This window comes from Xiphophorus maculatus, chromosome 9 (assembly GCF_002775205.1).
Source record: "Xiphophorus maculatus strain JP 163 A chromosome 9, X_maculatus-5.0-male, whole genome shotgun sequence".
NCBI lineage: Eukaryota > Metazoa > Chordata > Actinopteri > Cyprinodontiformes > Poeciliidae > Xiphophorus > Xiphophorus maculatus.
The window spans coordinates 25,530,930-25,554,488 of record NC_036451.1 but is presented as its reverse complement, the minus strand read 5'-3'; the positions used below and the strand labels follow the sequence as shown (position 1 = coordinate 25,554,488).

At 40.9% G+C, this 23,559-nt stretch overlaps 2 protein-coding genes across 2 annotated transcripts; both read left to right on the top strand.

The window, feature by feature from the left end:
• Positions 1-546: 546 nt before the first annotated feature.
• On the top strand, positions 547-19,613 carry inpp5d (inositol polyphosphate-5-phosphatase D). The gene is made up of 27 exons (XM_023340176.1): positions 547-937; positions 1,450-1,513; positions 7,358-7,493; positions 7,584-7,725; positions 7,830-7,970; positions 8,074-8,158; positions 8,267-8,344; positions 8,461-8,538; positions 8,647-8,770; positions 10,239-10,345; positions 10,472-10,574; positions 10,656-10,852; positions 12,101-12,218; positions 12,314-12,410; positions 12,549-12,687; positions 13,734-13,842; positions 13,932-14,020; positions 14,435-14,516; positions 16,016-16,105; positions 16,867-16,977; positions 17,059-17,138; positions 17,233-17,320; positions 17,815-17,961; positions 18,053-18,110; positions 18,215-18,415; positions 18,782-19,188; positions 19,262-19,613. Exons 1-27 carry the CDS (start codon positions 798-800, stop codon positions 19,300-19,302), a joined length of 3,252 nt encoding a protein of 1,083 aa, XP_023195944.1. The 5' UTR covers positions 547-797; the 3' UTR covers positions 19,303-19,613.
• Positions 19,614-21,168: 1,555 nt separating this feature from the next.
• Positions 21,169-23,133, top strand: lsm2 (LSM2 homolog, U6 small nuclear RNA and mRNA degradation associated). The gene is made up of 6 exons (XM_014470777.2): positions 21,169-21,243; positions 21,449-21,516; positions 21,800-21,830; positions 21,938-21,997; positions 22,489-22,626; positions 22,762-23,133. The coding sequence occupies exons 1-5, from the start codon at positions 21,241-21,243 to the stop codon at positions 22,612-22,614; spliced, it is 288 nt and encodes a 95-aa protein (XP_014326263.1). The 5' UTR covers positions 21,169-21,240; the 3' UTR covers positions 22,615-22,626; positions 22,762-23,133.
• The last annotated feature ends 426 nt before the right edge of the window (positions 23,134-23,559 follow it).

The window sequence follows — 23,559 nt, the reverse complement described above, 5'->3', positions numbered from 1 at the left end:
TTTCACGTCATGTGACCTGTGCTGTGGTTTGCGAGCAACTCATTTTCCTCCTCTTATTTCTGCAAGACTTCCTGTCCATCACATGAACGAGACATGCCGCTCTCTGCTCGCATTTCCTGAACACACGCGCTCTGAAGAACCTGCCAGCCCTCCCGATTTACATGATTAGAAGCGTGACAGTGAGACCCAGGATGGGTCTTCGGGGCTAAAAGAGCTAAGGGTGGATTCATGATGAGTTATCCACTTAAAAAAAATAACCCTCTGAAGATCAAATGAAGTTTCCTATCTCTTAAGTTTGAGCACTTTTTTTTTTCAGCATGACAGCAAAGGGTTTCTTCCTACTTCCTATTTTCTCTTCTTGTAGCTCAGTTTCTGCACACAGCAGCACTTCATGAATAGTTCTTATTAATAAGTAAGTGTACAAGGCAGCCCGGGTCATTGTGTTGGTCAATCATTAGGCCATGACAAATGCTGCTCCCCCTCTGGTGCAGGCAAACGCCTGTATTTCCATTTTACAGCGCTGGGGATCCGGCGTACGGCACCAAAAGGCCCTCCTCTCTGCAACTTCTCAAATGAGGAAGTTCAGAGCAGAGCAGAGCTAGGAGCAGCTTCCTTTTACAGCCGCAGAATGATGAAGAGGTAGAACGGACCGTGCAAAGATGAGAACGGCCAAGCAGAACAGCTGAGATCCAGAACAGTCGGAAGGATTTTGCTTAGGTTTTTATTTTTTTATTTTTTTCATTTTGACAGCAGATGCAAAACACTTGAGCTCAGGCTCTTGGGCTGTACTAAACAGGATGCCAAGTCACCAGCCTTGGTACCATGACAATATAACGCGCTCCAAAGCTGAGGATCTGCTCTCCAAAGCAGCAAGAGATGGAAGCTTCCTTATCCGGGACAGCGAGTCCGTCCAGGGAGCGTACGCCCTCTGCGTTTTGTAAGTTACTTTTGTTTAATGGCTCTGAATGAAACTGGAAGTTGATTTTAAAGACGCCCCTCCTGATAAAGTCGTCCCAACAAGCCATCCAGGTTCCCGGTCCCGTCAGACTAAACATGACCAAACTGTTAACACCATTTGTCTTGTGATTTCATTGTTAAAGCAGCAAGGCTATACAAGTTAAAATTCCCCTGGCTGTTCTACACTGTTTCGCATCACGTCTCTTGCACACACAGACTCACTCTCATGCACACACACACACACACACGCCCCCGCAACATAAAACTAGTTCCCCTTTATTTGCATTCTGTACTGCCGCCCTTTGCCCTCTGCGCCGTCTTCTTTCACGTTTAAAGCTTCCATTTAAAATGCCACCCAACCTGTTCCGACTGCAACCTGTTCATTGCACCGATGCTCTTTTGTGTTATTATTTTTGTCTTCTGGTAATAATGCATCACGCTGCATGTGTCCTATCCCACTGACAGATATTTGCATTTCATTGCTGACCACAGATACCAGAACTGCGTGTACACGTACAGGATCCTGCCAAACGAGGACAAGCAGCTCTCTGTTCAGGTGGGTAGACGGTTCGAAGCAGGCCGCAGGTATTTTCGTCTGCAGGTTTCACTGGTTATTTTGGTTTTCGCTAAAGACGAGGCCTGGCACACACCAGGCGTCCAGCTCTGTCGGTGGAACGTCAGTAGATTTTGTTTAGGTTGAAATCTACTGTTAATAATAAAAAAAATGCAAGATTCAACATGGGGTACTTTTACGTTCACTTCCATTCAGTTCGTCTACGTAGAGCCAAATCACAACAAATGTCGTCTTAAGGTGCTTTACGCAAAAAAAAAAGAAAAAAAAACCCATTTCAGCTCAATCGTACAAACATTCCAGTTGACCATAGTGATCAACCTGAACAGCGGTATGCTTAGCTCTGCAAAGTAGCACATCTTCCTAAAAACACACAAAAAAGAAGAAGTCATTTTTAGTCAAAAACGATTCTGGTAAAGAAAATAAAGAAAATAAAATAAAATCAGCACCTCTTTTCTGCCAAAAGATGCTCTAGAAAAAAATCATCACTTTTGGCAAAAAACATGATCTATGCCATTATTTTAGGAAAGTGACATTAAGCATGTAGGCTAATAATTTTAGCATTTCCTCTTTTTTTTGTTTTATTCTGAAATAACACAAATCACTAAAACCTAAAAAAAAAAAACAAACACCCACGCCTCCGCATGAATATGAGGGAAGGTGTTACATCTCCAGATTTTAATGACCATGCTAACATCTCAAACCATTTCCTTACAAGTAAACAAAGCTAAAGATCACGCTTCCCAGCTCTTGAGCTCTGAATGGTCAGCTGTAAAGAGAAATCATGAAATTATCGCGATCACCTCCGGAGGTTATCCTAAGATAACCTTTGGCAGCAAGAGAATCTGGTCTAACGGAGAGCTCTACAGATTCCTGTTGCCACCAGTGCAGAGCTTGCTCAACATTGGCAGCAGGTGGTTGGGAGTGAGAGACGGAGACGGTAGCAAAGACATGCCTCAGGATGCGGAGTATAACCAGTGAATCGTCCCTCTTATTGTTTGGGAAATTTGGAAAATTGTTTGTCCGGACAAGAAAATGCGAAAGCTTTCAAACCTGTGATGTGCCAAAATGGAAGCGTTGTAGTTAAAGGGAGTGGATTTTTTCTCCATACTGCCAAAAATACTTTTACAAGATTAAGAAACAAAACCAAGCAAATTTCAAGAAAAGTTTTCTAACATAGTCAAATCAGGTGGCAAGGCACAAACTAATGATAATCAGTTCCAAGGACTAACAAGTCAAGAAATCAGTCAGGATTTGTCCCACAGGTTGATTTCCACCGTGTCAGCAGGAACAATAGAGGCTACACAGAATGTAAATGTTGACTTTAGACAAACATTTGCTCTTTTATAAGTACAACCTATCAATACACTTTAGTATACCATGTCAAAAACCTGACAGTCCTGAAGGCTGCAAATTAATCAAAAATTCATAAATCGGTGAATGTTCTGTGTGAGGAATCCCGGCGTCCGGTGCGTAAATATATAACCGATCTCTGGTATTCGTTCTCTACTGAACAGGTGAGAACATCCTAGATGTTTTTGGAATGTGAGTTTAAATGAGGTGGCGACCTAAAATGGACTGTTGGAAGAGATGGAAAGTAGAGTTAAGTTATCAGGGCCTGCAGGAAAGCAAGGCTTACTGCATTGTGCTCATAATGTTTGTTAGCTTGATGTATAATACCTTCACCATAAATCTGGCCTGTAAGCCAGAGGAAAACATGACCTCATACACAGTTGTAATATACGTTAGCATTTTAGAACGGCAGCGAACGATATGGCATGGATGGTCAATCAGTATTGTCTTTAGATTCAATCATTTAAAAAAAATGTAATTTTATTTGGTAAACACACATACACACACACGCACCCCCCACCCCACCTCCACACACACACACCCACACACACACACACACACACATATATATATATATATATATATATATATATATATATATATATATATATATATATATAGTATATATTAGTTTATGCAAGGGCCTTTTTTCTAACATTTCCACCTTGACCTTGGTGTCACAAAACTATAAACTTTAATGTATTTCATTGAAATATGATCTGATTGACCAACACACATAATTGTGTGCATAATTATAAAGTGGAAGGAAGGTGATGTTTTTGTTATTGATTTAAATTTGTATTAAAATCTCATAGGATGGAAACGTTACCAATAAAAAAAAAAGCCATAAGAATCCCTTATTATTATCAACAAGCTATTAAGAGGAAAATATATGTGCAAGCAAACCTCCTTTGGTTTGATGAAACCCAAGGTAAACTTTTTACACTCTGTCATTCGACAAAATGTTTTTGGCTCAGTTACGACTATTAATAATTAGCAAAAGGCAATTATTAACAAAACTAATAATTTAGATATAAAATGATCAAGTCGGGGCACCACCTGATTACCAGGAAATAGTAGCCAAAGAGTTCTCAGTCCGAGTTATTGTTTTATGAATATGCCTGATAAAAGCTTAATAGATGAAGGATTACGTGCAGTACTGACATTTTTTGAACAACATAGCACTACGTAAGCACTTCTCCTCAAAACGTGACTAATTATCACAATTCAACCTTTACTTTAGTCAACCAACTCACTAAGCTATCAACACTCAACTAAGGCAGAATGAGAGAATAATGAAAACTGATAAAGTTCTTAAAAGTAAAACAGTGAAAATGAACATATAAGAATGGAATAAATAACCTGAACAAATGATGTGACGATGAACTGTGAATGTTGAGTAAATAAGCTTTAAGCTAAATAAGCTTTAAGGTAAGTAAGGTTGGTTTACACCAAAATATGTTGTTACTCACACAGGAACACCAAAATATGTTAGAATAAAGGTAACCAGGAAGAATTAGACTGAGGAAAGATTAGCTTTAAGCAAATTAAATTAGTTTAATATTAAATTAAGGACACAACTGATATGTGTTCAAAGTAACTAGTTCACAATGCAAGGCAGAAGCAAAGATAAAAAAAATTATTTTAAGTATTTTATTATTAAATAAGAATAATTTCCTGGATTAAAAACCAATAACCTTTTGGAAATTTGATTTCTTAGTAACCAGTCAAAGCAGTGATGGGTTTGATTTTAATTTTGGACAACCAAAGTGGCGGTTTAAAACGGATGAACACTCGCAAGATGGCGACTTCAGACTAAAATAAAGAAGCAAGCTCCAGTGTCTCTGTTTTAGCAGACCTTGTAAGTCTCATTTTTAAGCTCCGTTAATAACAATATTTATTATTCATGAGCGTCGGTGGCCCGCAGCACGAGGGGGAAGAGATTTTGCACAGCAAAATACTAGCTAGCTTATTTTAGCATTAGCTTAATGTTTCGGGGATTCAGAGGGTTTTGTTTTGTTTGTTTGTTTTAACCAGTCTCTATTTTTGATGTGTAGTTCGGTCCTTCGAACTACAGGGGGCCCCAACACGCTGGCCTACGAAAACGAAGAAGAGAGACAAACTGGTAATGGCAGCATCATGCTGTGGTTACAGGACAGGTTGCTAACGCAGCTCATTAGATGGCTGCGCTTCATCAAGGTCATTCTTAGTCATGCATTTTATAGAAAAAGTTCTAGATAGACAAAAATTTAATTCAGTCATTAAAAATCACGGCCACGTTTTAACCAGAATGAGTTCAAGATCTGTTCTACATTTTTTCCTCGTTGCCAATTTCCTAAGATGGATCAACTCCTCTAATTAGGACTTGCTGCATATTCTAAGACTTAAAAATTAGCTGCACTGTCGTCTAAGGTTCAAAAGGTCATTTTGCTCATAGGAGTTACAATAGGCCTGCGAAGTTTTTTCTAAAACTCTTGAGCTGCTTGAATATGAGATGTTTCAAAGAAGAAGAAAGGATTTGAATTCTTCTTGCATGAGTTCACAGGTGTCCAAAATGCGGTCTGGGGTCTGTTTGCACCCGCTGGACTCATTTTGTTTAAGAGTGACACAAATTTGGCACCAGACGGTTGATGCATATGGAGGACGTTCTTCATTAACTAGGGCAACGTGGACCATGGAAAATATGACGTAAAACACTAATAATTTAACCACCATTTTTGCTTTCTGTTTCTTTTTTTTTTTTTTTTTTTTTTTATGGCCCACATCCAGCCACAGATTTTAACTCAAAAGCAGACTTTGGTGGATCCAGATGTGCATTTAATTAATTGATTAAGCCAAACATGAAGTGTTTTCAAAGAAAGAGTGACTCAAATACTGAGAATATATTAAATTTTTTTCTGTTTTTCTAAAAATGAAAAAAAAAAAAGCAATCTGAAAGCCTTTTTTTTGTGTGGTTTTTGTTTGAAAAAAATTTCTATACAGTTGGGGGTTTTTTTTTCGGTAGGTTTTGATTGGACGATTTTGGCCCACGTGAAAAAACAAAAGGTTTGGACACCGCTGCACTAGAAAGAAATCTACGAGCTTAAAGTTGGACTAGTCTGTGTTTTGACAAGTGGAAATATTTGAGACGTTTTTGGTTTTCCTCAGATTAGCCGGATGAAAAGGAAGCTGTGAACAAGAGCTTCACCTCTCCGCTCAGTCAGAGGCTCCAAATCTAAACCTACAATCTCTGCTCTGCTTTCCTTCCGAGACGAATGTCAACCCGTGTGTTGCATCTTCTGGTGGGAGTTGATCAAATCACCCATTTTCTCTGAACGATTCACACGAGACGAAGGAAAATGACTTGGAGGAACAAAAGAAGCGAACTCCCAACACCCTGCACAAGCATTTACATTTCTTGAGCTTTTACAAATAATTACGCCACAAATACCGAAGAAGTGGAGTATTCCAGCTTTACTGTGAAAATCTGAAAGGTGCTGGATTGAATCTTGGGTGCAGAGTCAGAACCACAGCATGACACTCCTACCGCCGTGTTTCAGAGTGGAGATGCAGCGACATGTGGTTTTAGTTTTTCTTGCCGCACAAAGCGGTTTGTAAACATTTTTTTTTTTCTGTTTCAGTCTTTAGCCGCACTTTTATAAAAAGCCAAGCTCTGCCTGTCTGCGGTTAGGGGTGCACAAACTTTTTGTAACATGGGCCAAAATTGTCAATTCAAGAGCGCTCGCGAGCTGGAAACCAAAACAGAAATTATTATTAAACAAAGAAAATGGTTTGTCTTTTTGTGGGAAAGGAATGTTTTCTTTGTTGAAAGAAAGTCAACCTCTTTACTCATTTATTTTGAATAAAAGTGAAGAAGATGTAGTCTGTTCTCAGGAACAAAATCTTTGGTCATATTTATTTGCAAATGTTTTAACAATGTAAATGGAATCTGTGGTAGAGTATACGTCAATGTGTGGTTCATGTCTGCTGTGAAATTAAACGGAAAGCAGAAGGACTGATTTTTAAGAGATGAATACTTTGCTATATATAACATTTTGACTTTAATTTGTGAGAATTGGTTAAAAAAAAAGAGTTTCCATCTGCCTGAACCATCTGCTCTGGTGCAACAAATTTATATTATTGTCAAAAGGACCTTTGAATGATACAAACTTTGGTAGTTTTGCAGCTGCGCCATTTGTCTTTATTTCTTTTATTGTCAGATGATGGATTAAAGTAGAAAAGTTTCTACTTTTGAAACTCAGAAAATTTCCAAAAGTCAAAAGTTTTAACGTTTTCTAACTCAGAAATTTCCAAGTCTTTATTTTTCGAGAAAATTTCAGAGATTAATCTAAAAATCGTTGACGTTTCTTGTTGTTGTTGTGAAAATGAACTCCTATTTCCTTTATCCTTTATTTTTATCCGCAACGGCCCTGATACGCCGTCGTAGAATTGCGATTTTCTACAGAACTGTTTTTCTTTTTTTTTTTTTTACTGCAGGCCTCTGAAGGCGTTCCCATCCGGTTCTTTGCGATGCTGCCTGAGCTGGTGGAGGCGTACTACAACCCCAACATGGGCCTGGTCACACACCTGCAGTACGCGGTGCAGAGGGAGGAGGAGGCAGAAGAAGAGCAAGGTCAGTTTGCCCTCCACCCCGCAAAAAAACAACTAACATGCTGCGACCTTCACCAACTCTCACACCTCCCATCTGTGGTTTGTGTCCCAGAATCCAACAGTCTTCCTCCGCAGCTTCCACCCAGGAACTTCCTGGCCGACGCCAAAGAAAGTGAAACCAAGACGTCGGAGCAGGCCACCAAGTCCTTGTCGGACACGTACCTGATGAGGCTGCAGCACATAGACCTGTCCGCGTACGGAGAAAAGAATCAAATTCACAGCTACATGTCGCTGATTTGTAACTTGAGCAGCTGCTGCTGTCGCTGCAGAGTGTTTCAGTTTTGGTTGGTGCTTCCAGGCTCTCAGAGGAACACCAGATGGCCGTCCAGGAGTACTTCAGGACCTCCATCTGCCTGGACGCGGAGCAGGTGCAAAACGGAAACCCCAACCTGCCCGGCCTCAAGAAGCTCATCACGGCCGTGTGCAAGAATCTAAACTGGTGCGTTTGCCACTCAAGACGTCAGATTTTGAATTTTTTTGAATAGAGAGATTTCATCTGGCTTTTTTTGTTGTTTTGTTTTTGTTTTTTCTCTCTGAGCCAGTGAGATCTCTCGAGTCCTCCCCGCTCTCGAGATCTTCCACAGAGCATTGGACCAGCAGCTCTCCCCGGGCATTGGGCCTAAACAGGTTGGTGGCCATCTTGATTCTTAGCATTACTCGCGCACACGCAAAAAAAAAAAAGAAGAAGAAGAAGAAACCTGATCTCATCCTGCGTTTTTCTCCATGTGCTTCCAGATTCTTGTAGATTCGGGACAATCTATAAGCTACAGGCTGGAGCAACTCACCAAACTGCTCTACTCCATAGAGGACAAGGTATGGGCAGCTGCACACATGCTGGTCACTTTTCGCCTCGTTTCCTGGGAGGCTAACCACATGACGTCTGTCACTGGCAGAGAGAAAGAAAAATCACTTCTTCTTTCACTTTTCAGGCCAAAAGTTCTGTTTTCGAGGCCGTCGGCTATGATGGAGGCCACCGGAAATCTCTTATACCGATTGTTTCGTTTGAGGTGCTTCCCCTTCAGTTTTAGTTTTTTTTCTTAAATTAAACTTCAGTGATAAAACGAAACAGAATAAAACTGTGGTTTTATTTGATATGATTCTTTCCTGACTGGCAGGTAAAGCAAGAGTTGCTCGGCATTTCAACAAAGATGGTTCTGAAGGTGGACGTCGAAAGCGGGAAGCTCTTCTTCAAGAAGTCCAAAGACGGACCGGAAGATAAATACTTTGTTCACAATAAAAGTAAGACATTTCCTGTATATTATCCTGTAGAATAGTTTCTTTCTCCACTAAAAAAATATTTCTACTTGATTAACTGAGATGAGTTTTCCCAGAAAGCTCTAGGGGAATCCTTTTTTCTTCTTCTTCTGTTTTGCACTTTTGTACGATATCTTTGTTCCATACACGCGAATTACAATTCACAGTAATCCACTTTCCTGTATATTTTTATTCTTTAACTAACACGTATTTGGGAGCATTTATAATTCCTTTTAGGCCATTTTAGATAAATATAGCATTTTCATAACAATGAAATTTGCCCAAAAGGGTACTCAGGCGGTAGAATCAGGATGCAGTTGTTGAGCAGAACTCAAGAGTCACATTTCTAAGATCTTCGAGTCAAACTCCGATTTATCCAAGCAGTTTGGAACAAAAGTGAGAAATAATTCCAACAATACAATTCTGTGAAGCAAAGGATTAGCACTAATGCCACGGTGCGAGTTTACAAGTGCACCCTCTCTGGGTTCAGTTGTTTTAATATATCATCTGAACTTTATATTTAAGTCTAGATCATAAAACTAGTGACATATAGAGTCTATATATATATCTAGATCGTATAACTCTACCCAGCCAAGAGCTTAAAAAAAATCCCCCCAAAAAGTGATGGCAGTTTTTACTTTTACTTTCAGTTTGCGTTTGGTCTATTTTAGTTTAGATCTTCCTTAGGTTTAGGAAAGATTATAACTCCACCATCTTGACAGCTGAAAAAAAAAACCTTAATGATTCTCAACTTTCTAATCTACCGGTGAGAGAGGAGCCTTTACTGTCCACTGGGATAGTAAAATAAACTTTTTTTTTGTTTTAAATTGATGCCAGAATGTAATTTTGATTAAGAGACTGAACTTATTTCATAACAGTATAGAAAACAAAAGTATAAATGTGTAGATAAAACCTGTTTCTGTGAATGTGTTAGAGAGCTGAAACCCAACTTTTTAGATTTTTAATCTGGAAACATTAAATCCTTAGAGGAGTCACCATCAAACCTCTAAATGCCAGACACAACAGAATCCTCCGACTGCAAGTGTTCGTTCGCTAACTCCCCGTCAGGAGGTCACTTCATCTTTATGCTGTGGTTGAGCTACGTTCATAGGAAAAACGTGAAAATGTTTTTCTCATTTTAGCGAAGCGCAAAACTCGTCAAGGCCGGAAAACGTTCTGGATTTAACATGATTTTAAAAAAGTCGTTAAAACTAGATCAGCATCTCGTTAAAACCAAGATGTGTTCTCTTTCAAATCAAAAAGGTCACGACAGTAAAAACAGCAACATCTCTTTGGATTCTTAGATGTCCAGAGGAAACGATGGGCAGAAGGAGAACCTCCTCTGTCAGAGGAGCAAGTTTTTATATCTTATTGAAACAACAAACGTTGTCGTTTCTGTTCAGTATTTTTATAGCTTTGTCAGCCTTATTTTAATCGTTTTCATGTTCTTCAGTCCTACAGCTGGTAAAATCCCAGAAAATGCATGCCAAGCTCATCATCGTGGTGGAGACGGAGAAAGAGAAGATTCTGCGTAAAGAGTTTGTGTTTGACGACACAAAGGTGAGTCCATCCGAGAACTTTCTACTGTTGTTCCATGAGAAAACACTGCAACAGCCACTGTCCTCCATTGTTTGCTCACTTTCTGACTTTTTTCTCCTCCCCGCTTTTTGTCTCGATTGCTTAAAGAAAAGAGAAGGCTTTTGTCAGCTGCTTCAGCAGATGAAGAACAAGCACTCGGAAAAGCCGGAGCCGGACATGATCACGGTGTTTGTCGGCACCTGGAATATGGGTAAGGAACGTTTCTCCGCGCGTGACAAATGTAGTCGGACGTCTAAATACCAACATGAATGATGATCAACTAAACCCACAGGAAACGCCGGTCCTCCTCCCAACATCGACTCGTGGTTTCACTGTAAGGGCCTGGGGAAAACGCGGGACGACACGGCGGACCACATTCCGCACGACGTGTACGTCATTGGGACCCAGGAGGATCCGCTGGGCGAGAGGGAGTGGTCGGACACGGTGAAGAACGCCCTGAGGAAAATCACAAACATCAGCTTCAAGCAGGTGGGTGTCACAGTCACAGTGCAAAAGTATTCACACCTCTTTCTTATGTGTACCGTGCAGGACAGAAGGAATAAGGAATGTTTTTTTTTGTTAACGCTGCAGTTTGTGGTTCTAACATGTTTTATTGAGTTACTCCTTGACCAACACAAGGTTGGGTGATGGAAAAATAATTTTTAAAAATGTGAACATTATGTCATTTCCATTCACTGTCGTGACAAAATATAGAATTCAGAATATCAACAAGTTTCAGCAAGTCAAATTTAGGACTTTTTCAGTTCCACAGGAAGTGATTTTTAAGAATCAAAAAAACTCTAAATATAGAGGATGGTTGGGGGATCGTGCTGCATTACAATCAACCATCTCAAAACCCTCCGTTGGGCCTGGCTTAAAAGTTTATCTTTGCATAGAATGCATCTAGCCTCGTATGGGTTAGCAACAGAAGTGAGCCAGGGGCAAAAACAAACCTTATCCATCCAACCGGTGATACATTTTCACTTACCCAAACTTATGTGTTCCCTAATTACCCTTGCTAGCTAGGGTAGCTTTTGCTAGCTACTCTAGCTAGCAAAAGTTCCCGTAAAGGGAACGGTTGAGACTACCACTAACTAGTTGCTAATATATCCTTGCTAGGAAGCTATAAAGCTAGCTATCAAACTTTGCCCTTGCTACCTGAGCTTTCTAGCTTAGTATTCTTGCCAACTATTAAGGGAATATTAGCAGCTAGCTAGTAGTTGTCTCAACCATCTCACAGAAGGCAATGAAAACATCTTCACACGACTCAAACTTTTCCCAGACAGAAAACTTCTGCGAGAGAAAAAAAAAACTACACATACAAGATTAAGTAGTCCTGCCACAACATAGAGCTGGTAACAAATTTAAGGCCAAGTTAACTTTTTTTTATACAAATTTAATGCATTTTAAGGCCTTATTTTTAAATACTTGGATTTTAAAGTTTTTAAGGATGCACAAACACCTTTCATCTGCCTTCTAAAGTTAAAAAATATATAAAAATATAACCCAACTGTGTGTAATTTCATGTTTAAAAGCAGCTGCCTCCAAGCTGAATAGAGAGTGTTAGTGTACAAACGGGCTCACAGGAACTCAGCAGGCAGGTCAGAGAGAAAGTTGTGGAGAAGTTTAAAGCAGAGTTAGGCTTGAAAGCAATAACCAAAGTTCTTCTCAGAGAAAAGAAATAAGGAAAGAGAGACAATTTGTGGCGAAAAGCAGTAACAGATCTCCGTCTCTCAGGTGGCGATTCACACTCTGTGGAACATTCGGATCATCGTCCTGGCCAAGCCCGAGCATGAAAACAGGATCTCCCACGTGTTTTCAGACAGCGTGAAGACGGGCATCGCCAACACTTTGGGTGAGCGTCTCCACGTCTCCACGAGGCGCTGATCGCCCGTCATAAAGGCTGACATGAAGACACAGTCTAGTCCGTAACATCTGGCTTGTTTACAGGAAACAAAGGAGCCGTGGGAGTGTCGTTCATGTTCAACGGCACATCGTTCGGATTTGTCAACAGCCACCTGACCTCTGGAAGTGAAAAGAAGCTCAGGTGAGATCGGTGACATAGAGTTTTAAATGAGACGTCGTCTTCGACAGACACGATATGTACGGTAGCTGAAACACCGACTCTGTACTCAAAAGGTTTCTTAATCTTAAGCGTGTCACAGTGGATTTTCTTTGTCTGCAGACGGAATCAGAACTACGTCAGTATCCTGCGATTTCTGAACCTGGGCGACAAAAAGCTGAATCCGTTCGACATCACGCATCGCTTCACGCACCTCATCTGGCTGGGAGACTTAAACTATCGCGTTGACCTACCGTCTTCGGTACGTTTCCCTGGTCATGTTTGACGGCTCTATATTGTCCAGGAGTGGACAAAGTGGTTGGAATGATGATGATGCGTAGAAAGGCTTAAGATGTTGGAGGAAGCAGAGAGAGAGAGAGAGAAACATTTCACCATTCCTCCTGGGATGATCTCTCCAGAGTGTCCAGTCTTTCTCCAGCGCTCCAGGCTACAGCTTCTCTGTAGGTTGACGCATGCGGTTTATTTTAATGGGATTGTTAGAGGACACTGGGAACTGTGACTCCAATTTGCCTTTTGTTTTTTGTTGTTTTTTTCTTTTTTCAAAATCAAAGTTTCAGTTTGAGTTTTGCAGTACTGCAAAAAAAAGAAGAAAAAAAAGAGGTTTAGATGAGCTGCTTGTACTTCTTTCAGTTCTCAGTTTGTATTCATCAGCCCATCATGGAGAGCTTATTGGTTCCTCCAGTGACTTTAATGCGACCTCCGATGAGTAGCAGCATGTCATTTTACACAGAGTCATTGTGACTGTGCAGTCCAGCTGAGTGAAGCTGTCTGCATGGTGACTCAGTGTCTCGCTGAACCACTTTTAGCAGCAGGGATGAGCTCATCGGCCTCTCCACAGGTTGTCAGAAGGTTGCTTCGGTTCGCTGACATTAGCCGCACACTTCCAAAGGATGATTTTGTCTTTTCGGCGGTGGGGGTTCGCGTAGGAAGCTGTTAACGGTCACTATCTTACCTCGCAGTAGATAACCAGAGTAGTTTTCTCGCAGAACAGATGGGAAAATATTTCAACGCAAACTCTGTTTTACATACCTAGTGCACTAGTTCTGCATTCCAGGGTTAGTTACAGTGAAGTGTGCAACTTAAATGGAAGTATTGCTGCAGCAATAAGCCTCCAATTTGATCAAGTTTAGATTTCATATTGGATTTCATATTTAGCAGACCTCCATTTATTTTATTATTTATTTATTTATTTTTTGGATGTTTTTTTCTTCCACGTTGTCCAGATTTGCGTCTGCGGTACAAATAACATTAAGTCATGAACAGTCACGGCGCGGCTTCCCTTTGCAGGACGCCGAGAACATTGTGGCGAAGATCAAGCAGCAGCAGTACCACGACCTCCTCAGCAGAGACCAGCTCGGCATGGAGCGGAACGACGGGAGGGTCTTCCTGCATTTCGGTGAGTTCTGTTGAGTCCGAACCCATCGCAGACGTGCGGCGGCTGGGCCGGCGCTAAAGCAGCAAATCTAATCTTTCTGCTGATTGCAGAGGAGGAGGAAATCACATTTCCACCCACCTACCGCTTTGAGAGAGACACACGAGACAAATACGCCTACACAAAGGCCAAAGCCACCGGGGTGAGGATGGTGACTTTATTCCTTCTGTCCTGCACTGTAAATACTGAGCCGTCAGAAGCATAACAATATTTGGAACACACATGAGTGGAGTTAATTTGTTTGAAAGTCAAAATGGAAACATGACAAGACATCCACAAATCAGACACAAAACAAGAAAAGTATCATCATCTTTCTAAAATAATAGCCTAGAACTTTTTTCTTTTTCTTTTTTTTTTTTTTGTGGAAATCATCTTTTGGCAATTAAAAAAGGGGTTGATTTTTTTTTTTCTTTTCTTTTTTCCCAAAATCACTTTTGGAATCACTGAGGCCGTTATTGTAGGAAGGGGACAGCGTGTTACTTTTTTTTCCAGCAGTTTTTCAATGGGAACTGTAATAAAATTCAGTTTATTAACTACAAAAAAATTACATTTGCAGACAAAATACAATTTGCCGTCGTGGTGCGATCGTGTCCTGCGGAAGTCATATCCTCTGGTTCACGTTGTGTGCCAGGCGTATGGTGAGTATTTATCCTGCGTCGTCCAATGACACAGTGTTTCTTATGAAAAGCTAATGAATGTTGCGTTACCTCCAAATGTTTTTTACTTTAAGCTCGTGGTTTCCTCTCATTAAATATAATATAGCATTTTGTTTTCATTTAATTGTTTTTTTTATCTTATTCACTTAGTCATAAATATGAAGAGTTTTTGTAACACCTAAGACAAATCATGAATGACAAGGAGGAGAAAGAAGTGTAAACTTTTATCTGCCTCCTACCATTTAACGTAGCACTAAAATTTAAAAGCTGAAAAACTGACAGAATTTTTTACAGTAATAAAAAAAAAACAACAGAAAATATATTTTGCTGCTGCATGTTGGGCTAGTGGGCACAGTTTATAAATGTATTTATTTTTTCTCAGAAGTCAAAATTTTTATGTTCCAAGCTGGAAAAATGGACATAAACGTCTCCTGACGACAAAATCCAACATGGCCGCCATGAATTTAAAACCTTTTGACAGTTGCAGTACAACTGTCGCATTTTCACTTCTGTGCTCACATAGCACCGCGCAATTGTGTGTTTAATCAACGTGTCGATGTCAGTGTTTTAAAGTTTAAATATATATAGAGATATACGCTGTAGTTAGCTCGTGTTGCTAGTAGCGGCGAGCTTTGTAACTATGCATATCATTTAGCAAATTGAACTGGTTTTCTGGCTTGTAACTACAACATAGTTAAGTCAGTATTAATGCCAGTTCCAGATCCAAGATTTTACTAAAGAGGCAACAATTCTACAGCAGAAGAAACTCCTAGTTCTCTGTCTTCAGTTACTAATTTTTGAGTCTGCGTTTCTTTTTTCTTTTCTTTTTTTCATCAGCTTCTGTTTAAAGAACACGCCAGTGGCCTACAGTGGCCTGAACACACTGTTGCTACACTGAAACATGGCGATGGCAGCAGCATGCTCTTTAACAGGTCTTGGAAAATCTTTAAGAAAACCTGCTAGACACAAAAACAGACTTAAGATTCGGCATCCAGTGAGCCATCCAGCTGGAGCTACAGTGGAACGGCTTACACCAGAGTTTTTCTGGTTTTAGAATGGCCTAGTCAAAGCGTAGACCTAAATACAATTGAAAGTTTTCAAGACTGATGCTCACAGCAGCTCACCATCTGGTCTGACTGAGCACTTTGGTAGAAGACCTTCTGCTGTAATCGCAGTGATTAGTGTTTCTGCAAAGTATTGACTCAGAGAGACTGAGTACAAACACGTGGCACACTTTTTAATTGTATGTTTTGCAAGAAAAAACTAAAACACAGTAAAATATTTGTCATTTTCATTCCCATTTCACAACTACGCTCTGTCTAGAGTTGGCCAGAGTTCCTTGAAGTTTTGTTTTTGCGCCTTCATTCCTTCACAACACCAGGCTGTTTGTGTTGTTTCGTTTTATGCCTTTCATTCGTGAATGTTTGACATGCGACCATAACATCTGATGAGAACTCCCATTGGGCCTTTCGTCCTCACAGGTTGCACTAATGACATCATGACCAGCGACCACTCGCCTGTTTTTGCTTCATTTGAAGTCGGAGTTGCATCACAGTTCGTCTCCAAGCAAGGTAGGAGAGCCAGTTGGCCCAAAGCGGGGGAGGTGGGCCGGTGGGGTGTCGGACTCATTTCCATTTTGGGCCACATCAGGATCACGAATGTCTTTAAAGGGCCGGTTGTGACAGAATGTGTTGATGAAAGTACCCGTTAACAAACTGTTCAAATGTTAATGAATAAGCTTCACTGCATTCAGTGAGTATTCCTTAAAGGGACAGTGTCATGTAAAATCAACCTTTTCAAGCTTTACCTCATGTACTATTGTTATTCCCTCATCAAAAACATACATTTGATTCTTTTATGCATGTTTGAGAAATCTTCTAGTCTCGAATGGAAACCATTCAGCTGTGCAATACGCCTGCATGGACCTAGCTCCGCCTTCGAGACGCAGCTCCTCCTTTGACCTGCAGTTTTCAGGTTTCATAAGCTTCCGCCTCACAGAGGTCAGGGGAGTTCACATCATTTTCCACAAATGCCAACATCCCACAGAAAAATTTTTTTCTATCCTTTTCTTTTTCTTTACAATGTTTTATGTTTTTCTTCATTTTAAAACCTCCAAAAAGAAACAAAACAGTGTTTCCTTATAAATGACAACAAAATTCCCAAAATAGATTTACTTTTTTCCAAAGGTCATATAACATTTATGTCTCTTTGGACTATAAAGAGCTCCCTGTTTTGGAATCTGCAGGGCCTTAAGTCTGACGCATGTGGCCTAAATCAATCAAAGATGGCCTCTCCCTGCGGTCTGATGCCTTGGTCTTTGTTGACTCTTCAGGTCCCAACAGCGCTCCTCAGGGCGGAATCCAGATCATGAACTGCGTGGCCATCCTGCTGACGAAGTCAAAGACCAGGTTCTTCATCGAGTTTCACTCCAGCTGCTTGGAGAGTACGTTTTGTCTGACTCAGCACGTTTAATCCGTCGCCAAAAGATCCAGAAACTGATCAAAAGCGAATGCCTAACCCACAGAAACTGTGAAGACCTCCGAAGGAGACAACACGGAACAATCCGACGGCTCCATAAAAGTTTGGTTCGGCAATAAAGTCGAGGTAAAACGAAGCAGGTTTTTTTTGTTTTTTTTTGCTTTCGTTTTTTTCATGGTTGAACCCGAATTGTTGATCGCCTCACTCCCGTCTCTCCAAGCTCACGCCGATCATTTCCGACCCCGAGTACCTGCTGGAGCAGCACATCCTCATCTGCGTCAAATCCACAGATTGTGACGAGTCGTACGGTAAGGGAGGGGGAGAAAGTGAGAGAAGATATTGGCAAAATGTCTTGGCAAGGTGTACGCACTTTCCCTCCTCTGTGAAGGATGTAACAAAACGCAACGTGTGTGTGTGGGGCGTTTCTAGAAACTTTCTGAGATTAAGCTCAAAATGTCAGATGTTTTTGCCGGAATTTTAAACTTTTTTTTCCATCTACTTTTTACTTTTGCTTGAGTAAAAATATGTCGAAGTATTGCGACATTTACTCGAGTTTTATTTTTTTTATCCATCTACTCATCTGTGTCAGTTTGCCTTAGCAGGTTCCTTGGATCCACTGTCTTTGAATTTATAATTACACCGGAGCTTAAATTTTGTTTTGTGTTTTTTTCTAAAGAATTGTTTAATTTTAAGCCCATAAGAGACTAATGGACAAAAAAGTTGAGTTTGTTTTTTTAAGTGTGATTTTTAAAGGACCTAAAATGTGTGCCGCTCACGATCAGCTGGTGTTTACTTCCTGAAGGGGAGGGATGCGTTGCTCTGCGCGCCGCCCAGTTCTGCTACAGGGAGTTCCAGATCACGCTGACCCACCAGGGCGAGAAGACGGGCACGCTGACCGGGGGCATCCAGCTGCGCACCTCCGAGTTCAAGCCCACTGAGAAATTATATGGTGAGGCTGGGAGGAGGGGGAAAAAAACCCCCACGTTAAATCCCTTCCCGGTTTCTGAAATCAACTCTTCCTGTTCTCCTCCCGCTTCCAGATTTCATTAAAATCGAAAGAGACGACGCTGCTCCTTCAAAAGGCAAAGGCGGAGACAAGTAAGACACTCTTATTTTATTTGATTTTTTACGAGTCTCCACAACTCACAACGCAGCCCCTAAACATTCCTCTAAAACTTGCGCCGTTGTCTTCTCGTTAACAGGTCCGTCGTAACGCCGGCGCATGATATATCCAACCCAAATTATATGGGATTTTCATTCAAAAGTGGGAATGTGTCGGATAAGGGCTGGAGTTACAGCATGACCCCCAGGACTGTCTGCGGTGGGGCTGCAGGGTGTAAAGAGTCCAAGAAGACCAGTTACGACGTGGGCGTACGAAGTCCCACTGCAATCAATTATACCATGTAAGTACCCGAATATTAATAATACACTTTCATATTGGGTAATTTTTCTAAAAAACCACAACTTAAAAATGTGGCGCTGCTGAAAGGTTTCCGTCCATTCATCATCGGCATGAATGTCAAATAGATTTGGGGATTTTATTGATGCATTTTCAACTTCCAACATATTTTAAAACCCTGTAGTGAGACGCCAAGCCACAAGTATTTACATCTCTGCTGCTATTTTCACAGTTTTTCCTCATTTTGAATGACATTTCTGCTGCTACTTGCACATCTCTCCCGTTCTGAATTTCTATCCAGCCCTTTATACTTGATGTGATCCAACAGAAAGACAATTCAAATCCTTATAGATTGGTTCTTGTCTGCTAGGAATGAGGACGAGAAGTTGTCTGAGATGTTGGACAACCCACTGTACGGTTCCATGGCCAAATCCCAGGCCAAAGACCAAGGTCATCCCCAGCCGGACCGTCTTACGCCGTCCATAGATGGAGACCCTAATCGCCCCCCGTTGCTTGTGCCACGTAACCGCTCCTTCACTTCTTCTGAGAACAGATCCCAGCCTCAGACCCCTGTGGGCCTGCACCCACCAGGACAGAAGAAGCCTGTAATTCCCTCTCGCTCGGACGGAGGCATGGCGCCGCATCGGCCTCCTTTGCCCACTAAGTCGCGTCCGGAACCCCAGACCCCCAAACCCAGAGATTACAGAGACACATCGGAGTTTCCCAGCAAACAGAGAGTTCCGACAAGACCCGGCCCGCTACCGCCTCAGAAAGACAGTAAGGCACACACTAAAAGTTTAAGGGCACAATTGAATCAACATAGTCTGATGCATTTTGTTTCTTATTTCAGTGCATTCAGAACATCCCAAGACGGGCCGTCCAGTGAACTGAGATAAAGCTGCAAATAAGTCCAGCACTGACAGAACTGCTTCCTGCCCTACATTTTACTAACTAATTATGAAGTCAAAGCTTTGACCAGTTCTTCTCATCATTTTGTATCACAGAGTAGCTTATCATTTTTCCACAGTGTCTCTTATTCCCCCCTTTTTCTACAGCATATAGTTAGAACTAAGCTCTGTTTCCAGTCTTATGCTAAGCTAAGTTGACTGAATGATGGCTGCAGCTTCAAATTTTTATTTTTTTTTCCTCCGAAGAGTTTTTGCGGTGTGTGGCTCGTATTTTTTCGACAGTAGGCAGACAGGAAGGAGGGTGAGGAGAGGGGGGGAAGACATGCGGCAAAGGTCGCCGGGACCGGGAGTCGAACCTGCGACGTCCGCGTCGAGGGCTAAGGTCTCCAAACGTGGGGCGTGCTAACCCCCTGCGCCACCACAGTACGCCCCTGCAGCATCAAATTTAACCGATCACATTTCTCAACCCGAACTGGTGGTGTCTTACCAACGTCTCAAACTCTTTCCATAAAGCTCCAGTTTATGTCACTGAATGCGATTTGTAAGTAGAAATTAAACGTGTATAGATATGTTTTTATTAGCATAAAGTTTTTATTTTCATTACAAATCAGGTTTGTTTCCTACTATACAGAGCCAGGTCTCTATGGTAGCCCAGAATGGTCAAAGCAAACATGGGTTCAAGAAAGGGAAAATTGCATGTTTTCTTTGTTTTCAGGGTTTAATGTACATGTGTTTGGTTGGGAGGGTCAGGGTTAGAATTTGCTACATCCTACATACTTTCCCTTTGTTGTTACAGAAAGTTACATTTTCAGGGTGGGTTTGCGTCACACTGTGGGTTACAAAACTGTACTCTCCTTCCAAATAATTACAAACGGAAACTTTTACACTATACTGTGGCTAATGAATGTTTACCACACAGTATTAAATTGCACGAATAATGACATATTTTTCTTCAGATGTACAATAAATTCCAAAATAAATACAATTGTCAAAGTTTCATTGGACTTTGTTGTATTTTGAGTCACAAATGTATTTTTTTTATGATGACTGTCCATAAAACTAGAAACATTTTACATAAAATTTGTTGTGAAGAAATACATGGTCACAGCTATCATTTAGAAATGTAGACTTAGACTGACTTTATTGTCATTTTGCATGCACAGGGTGTATACAGAACGAAATTTCGTTGCGTACGGCTCAGGACAGTGTTTTGAGGTTCCAATGTTGTGAGGTTACTCCAGAATAAAATAAAAATACAGTATAAAATATGAATATAAATATGAATATAAAATATAAAGTGCAGGACTGACAGTAAAATGAAAGTTACTTAGCTATGTACATGTGAAGTGGAGACCGGTTTTTGAGTGCAGTCCAGTTAAGAGTTCAGCAGTCTGATGGCAAGTAGGAAAAAGCTGTTTCGGAAAGGCTTGAGTGTCTGTTTTTTAGTAAGTTGTACTTTTCATACATGGAAAAAGTTGCCATTTTTATGTAACACTAGTGACCACGGAGCTTGGTAACTCTTCCATCTTTCGACCCGCTTTGTTATCATTTTTATTTGAGTATTTCAGTAACTCTGGCGTTGCAGTGCACTGCAATTGGTTCCCTATTAGTAAATTAACTTCTGACCACCTCTAATGGCTCCCAATTGGTACTTTAAGACAAAATACAAACATGAAATATTAACTTGGTGTAAATAAAACCAAGATATTTCATTCATTTTAAGCCCAAAAAGTGATCTAATAGTCATTTATTTTGTGAATTGTGGCTCCTTTGGACAACCTTACCAAGGCCTTTATTTCTTTGCTGGAAGTTGTGAGCACCAGAAAACACCTCTGGCTCCCCCTGGTGGAGCCGGTCAGTCAATGCAGCCTGAAACGTCATCAACAGAAGACGCGCTGCCTCCAAAAGACCACAAGCAAGAATGGTAAGAAACTTTAATAACTTTTTAGATTGATTAACAGTTTACACAAAGACTCCTTGTAATTTCACCAGTTCTTGTGTGATTCCGAGCTCATTATCGCTGCATAAAGTGGTCTGAGTTCTGCGGCTCTCTTATAAACCGCCTCCATCATGCTCGACATGTAGCTTCCTTGCTAACAGTAACGTTAGCATGTCGCTCTGTTTCCCAGCTTTTCTACTCGTTTTTCAAGTCTCTGGTGGGAAAGGACGTGGTGGTGGAGCTCAAAAACGACCTGAGGTCAGTGTTTATGACTGAAACACCTAAAGCTGTGACGTTGTTCCGCCGTAGCTGCGGCTATTCGGCTGGACGAAAGGACGCTAGCTGGTTGCAGTAGCCGAGTGAAAGCAACTGTATGAATGAATATTTACACTAACACGATCAAATCATCTATCCTGCCCTTTCGAGTAGCTTTTTGTCATTTGTATGGATAAATATGTTCACGTGAGAGAGTCGCAGTAATGCATAAGTAGGTTACAGCTGTAGATTTGGGTGATGACTGATATCCTGCGTCTGTTTTCAGCATCTGTGGAACGCTTCACTCTGTTGACCAGGTTGGTTTTATGGTTTTTATTATTATAATTTAAAGTCAATGCCTTTTAGCGTTTGCATTGTTTGCATTATTGTTTATTTGTCTCCCTTTCCCATACTTATCTTTCAGTACCTGAACATCAAGTTGACAGACATCAGCGTCACAGATCCAGAGAAATATCCACATATGGTAAGCTGACTTTAGGACTTCCGGAAGTGCCGTCACTATTTCTTTCCAAACACATGAGGCTTATTGACTTTAAAAAAAAAGCTGATTAAAGAGAATTCTGGAGAAGTATTGAGGTTCATTCCATTTGTGGAGTCGCTTGCCTTTATTTTTTTAATCAGTACATTAAAAACTCGCTTTAAAGAGACTGATTCCAACAGCTCTTAGAATTTGTCTGGAAAACTCTTTAATTTCAACACCAAGAACGGTGGAAAACCCCTGAAGAAGAGGCAACGTCCTGACAAAACACCGTCTTTATCAAAACAGTGGCCTCACGGCCAAATGTTTAAGTGAATTCGCGTTCAAAGAAACTTTCAGAAGAAGTCAACAAAATGATTAACCCCTCCAGTAATCTTTTTACTTGACGCCGCATTAGAATCAGGCATTCATTCAATCTCTGAGCCCGATTTTGCTCCGTCCTGCCGTCAAACTGCACCGTGTTCTGTTTGCTTCAGCTGTCGGTGAAAAACTGCTTCATCCGTGGATCGGTGGTCCGGTACGTCCAGCTGCCGGCCGACGAGGTGGACACGCAGCTGCTCCAAGACGCGGCGCGAAAAGAAGCCATGCAGCAGAAGCAGTGATGGGGTCGTAGGGTGGGTCGGGGGTCGGGGGGAGGGGCAGAGGAATATGAGATGCAACAACTTTACGTTTTGTAATGACTTTATTTAAAGATGGCAGTTTGATTTAGTTCAACAACAAAAAAAATGACTTTTTTTTTTCTTTTTTAGTGCATTCCTGATTATGGAAATTTGCAGAGCGGGGTTGGTTGTCTCGAACCCGCAGGACGTTTAGCAGTCTTCATCTGATTCTTTTAGTTCCAACAACAGAGGACCGTGTTTGTGTTGACGTTTCTGGTTTAAAATTATAAAAATTGTTTTTTGTTTGGCTGTTTTTTTTACAAATAAGGTTACAATATTTTAATCCTTATTTCATTTTCTTCGTTAAGAAATTCTCCTGCCTTTTTGCCTCAACTTGTAGATTTTTTTTTTTTTTATTGTTTTTGGAAAAATACTTTGGTGTGTCAACATCAAGTATGACCGTGGAAGAAGTCATTTTGTAATTATGTGTATTTTTTGGAAATAAAGCTAAAATGTCATTAGCGTGTTTGTGTTTGTCTGAATCAGAGCGCTGCGTCGCACAACGCCATCAGATCTGCGAATGTCTTCATGAACAGCAGCTTGTTTTATTCTTTGTTTTAATACCAGCTGACCCAAAATTCACCAGTTTCCTCCATGACCCTAATAGTGGGCAGCACGTCCCACAGCAGTAATAACTTGTCGTTACTGTCGCCGGTGTGACCTTGTCCCTCTCACATATTGTTCTGGAAAACATCGTCCCTTCTTCATTTAGAGTTCTCGTGGGTTTTATGTGCATCAGTTTATGGTCCTACTGAAGCCTTTTATTTAAGTTGAAAGTCTGGACTTTGAGCTGGGTTTTGTTGTAGCACCTTTCATCTTGTCTATCTCTCTTTTTATGCGTTCTGTTGTAAATGTGCTCCGGTGTTTCGGGCCGAGCTCCGGCTGGCT

Bases quoted from the DNA above. Each gene is read 5' to 3' on its own strand.
- lsm2 (XM_014470777.2), top strand. The intron at 21,517-21,799 runs GTCAGTGTTTAT...GTCTGTTTTCAG, and splicing joins GAGCTCAAAAACGACCTGAG to CATCTGTGGAACGCTTCACT. The intron at 21,998-22,488 runs GTAAGCTGACTT...TGTTTGCTTCAG, and splicing joins CAGAGAAATATCCACATATG to CTGTCGGTGAAAAACTGCTT.
- inpp5d (XM_023340176.1), top strand. From the start codon at position 798: ATGCCAAGTCACCAGCCTTGGTACCATGACAATATAACGCGCTCCAAA. The intron at 1,514-7,357 runs GTGGGTAGACGG...TTTTTACTGCAG, and splicing joins ACAAGCAGCTCTCTGTTCAG to GCCTCTGAAGGCGTTCCCAT. The intron at 8,539-8,646 runs GTGCTTCCCCTT...CCTGACTGGCAG, and splicing joins TACCGATTGTTTCGTTTGAG to GTAAAGCAAGAGTTGCTCGG.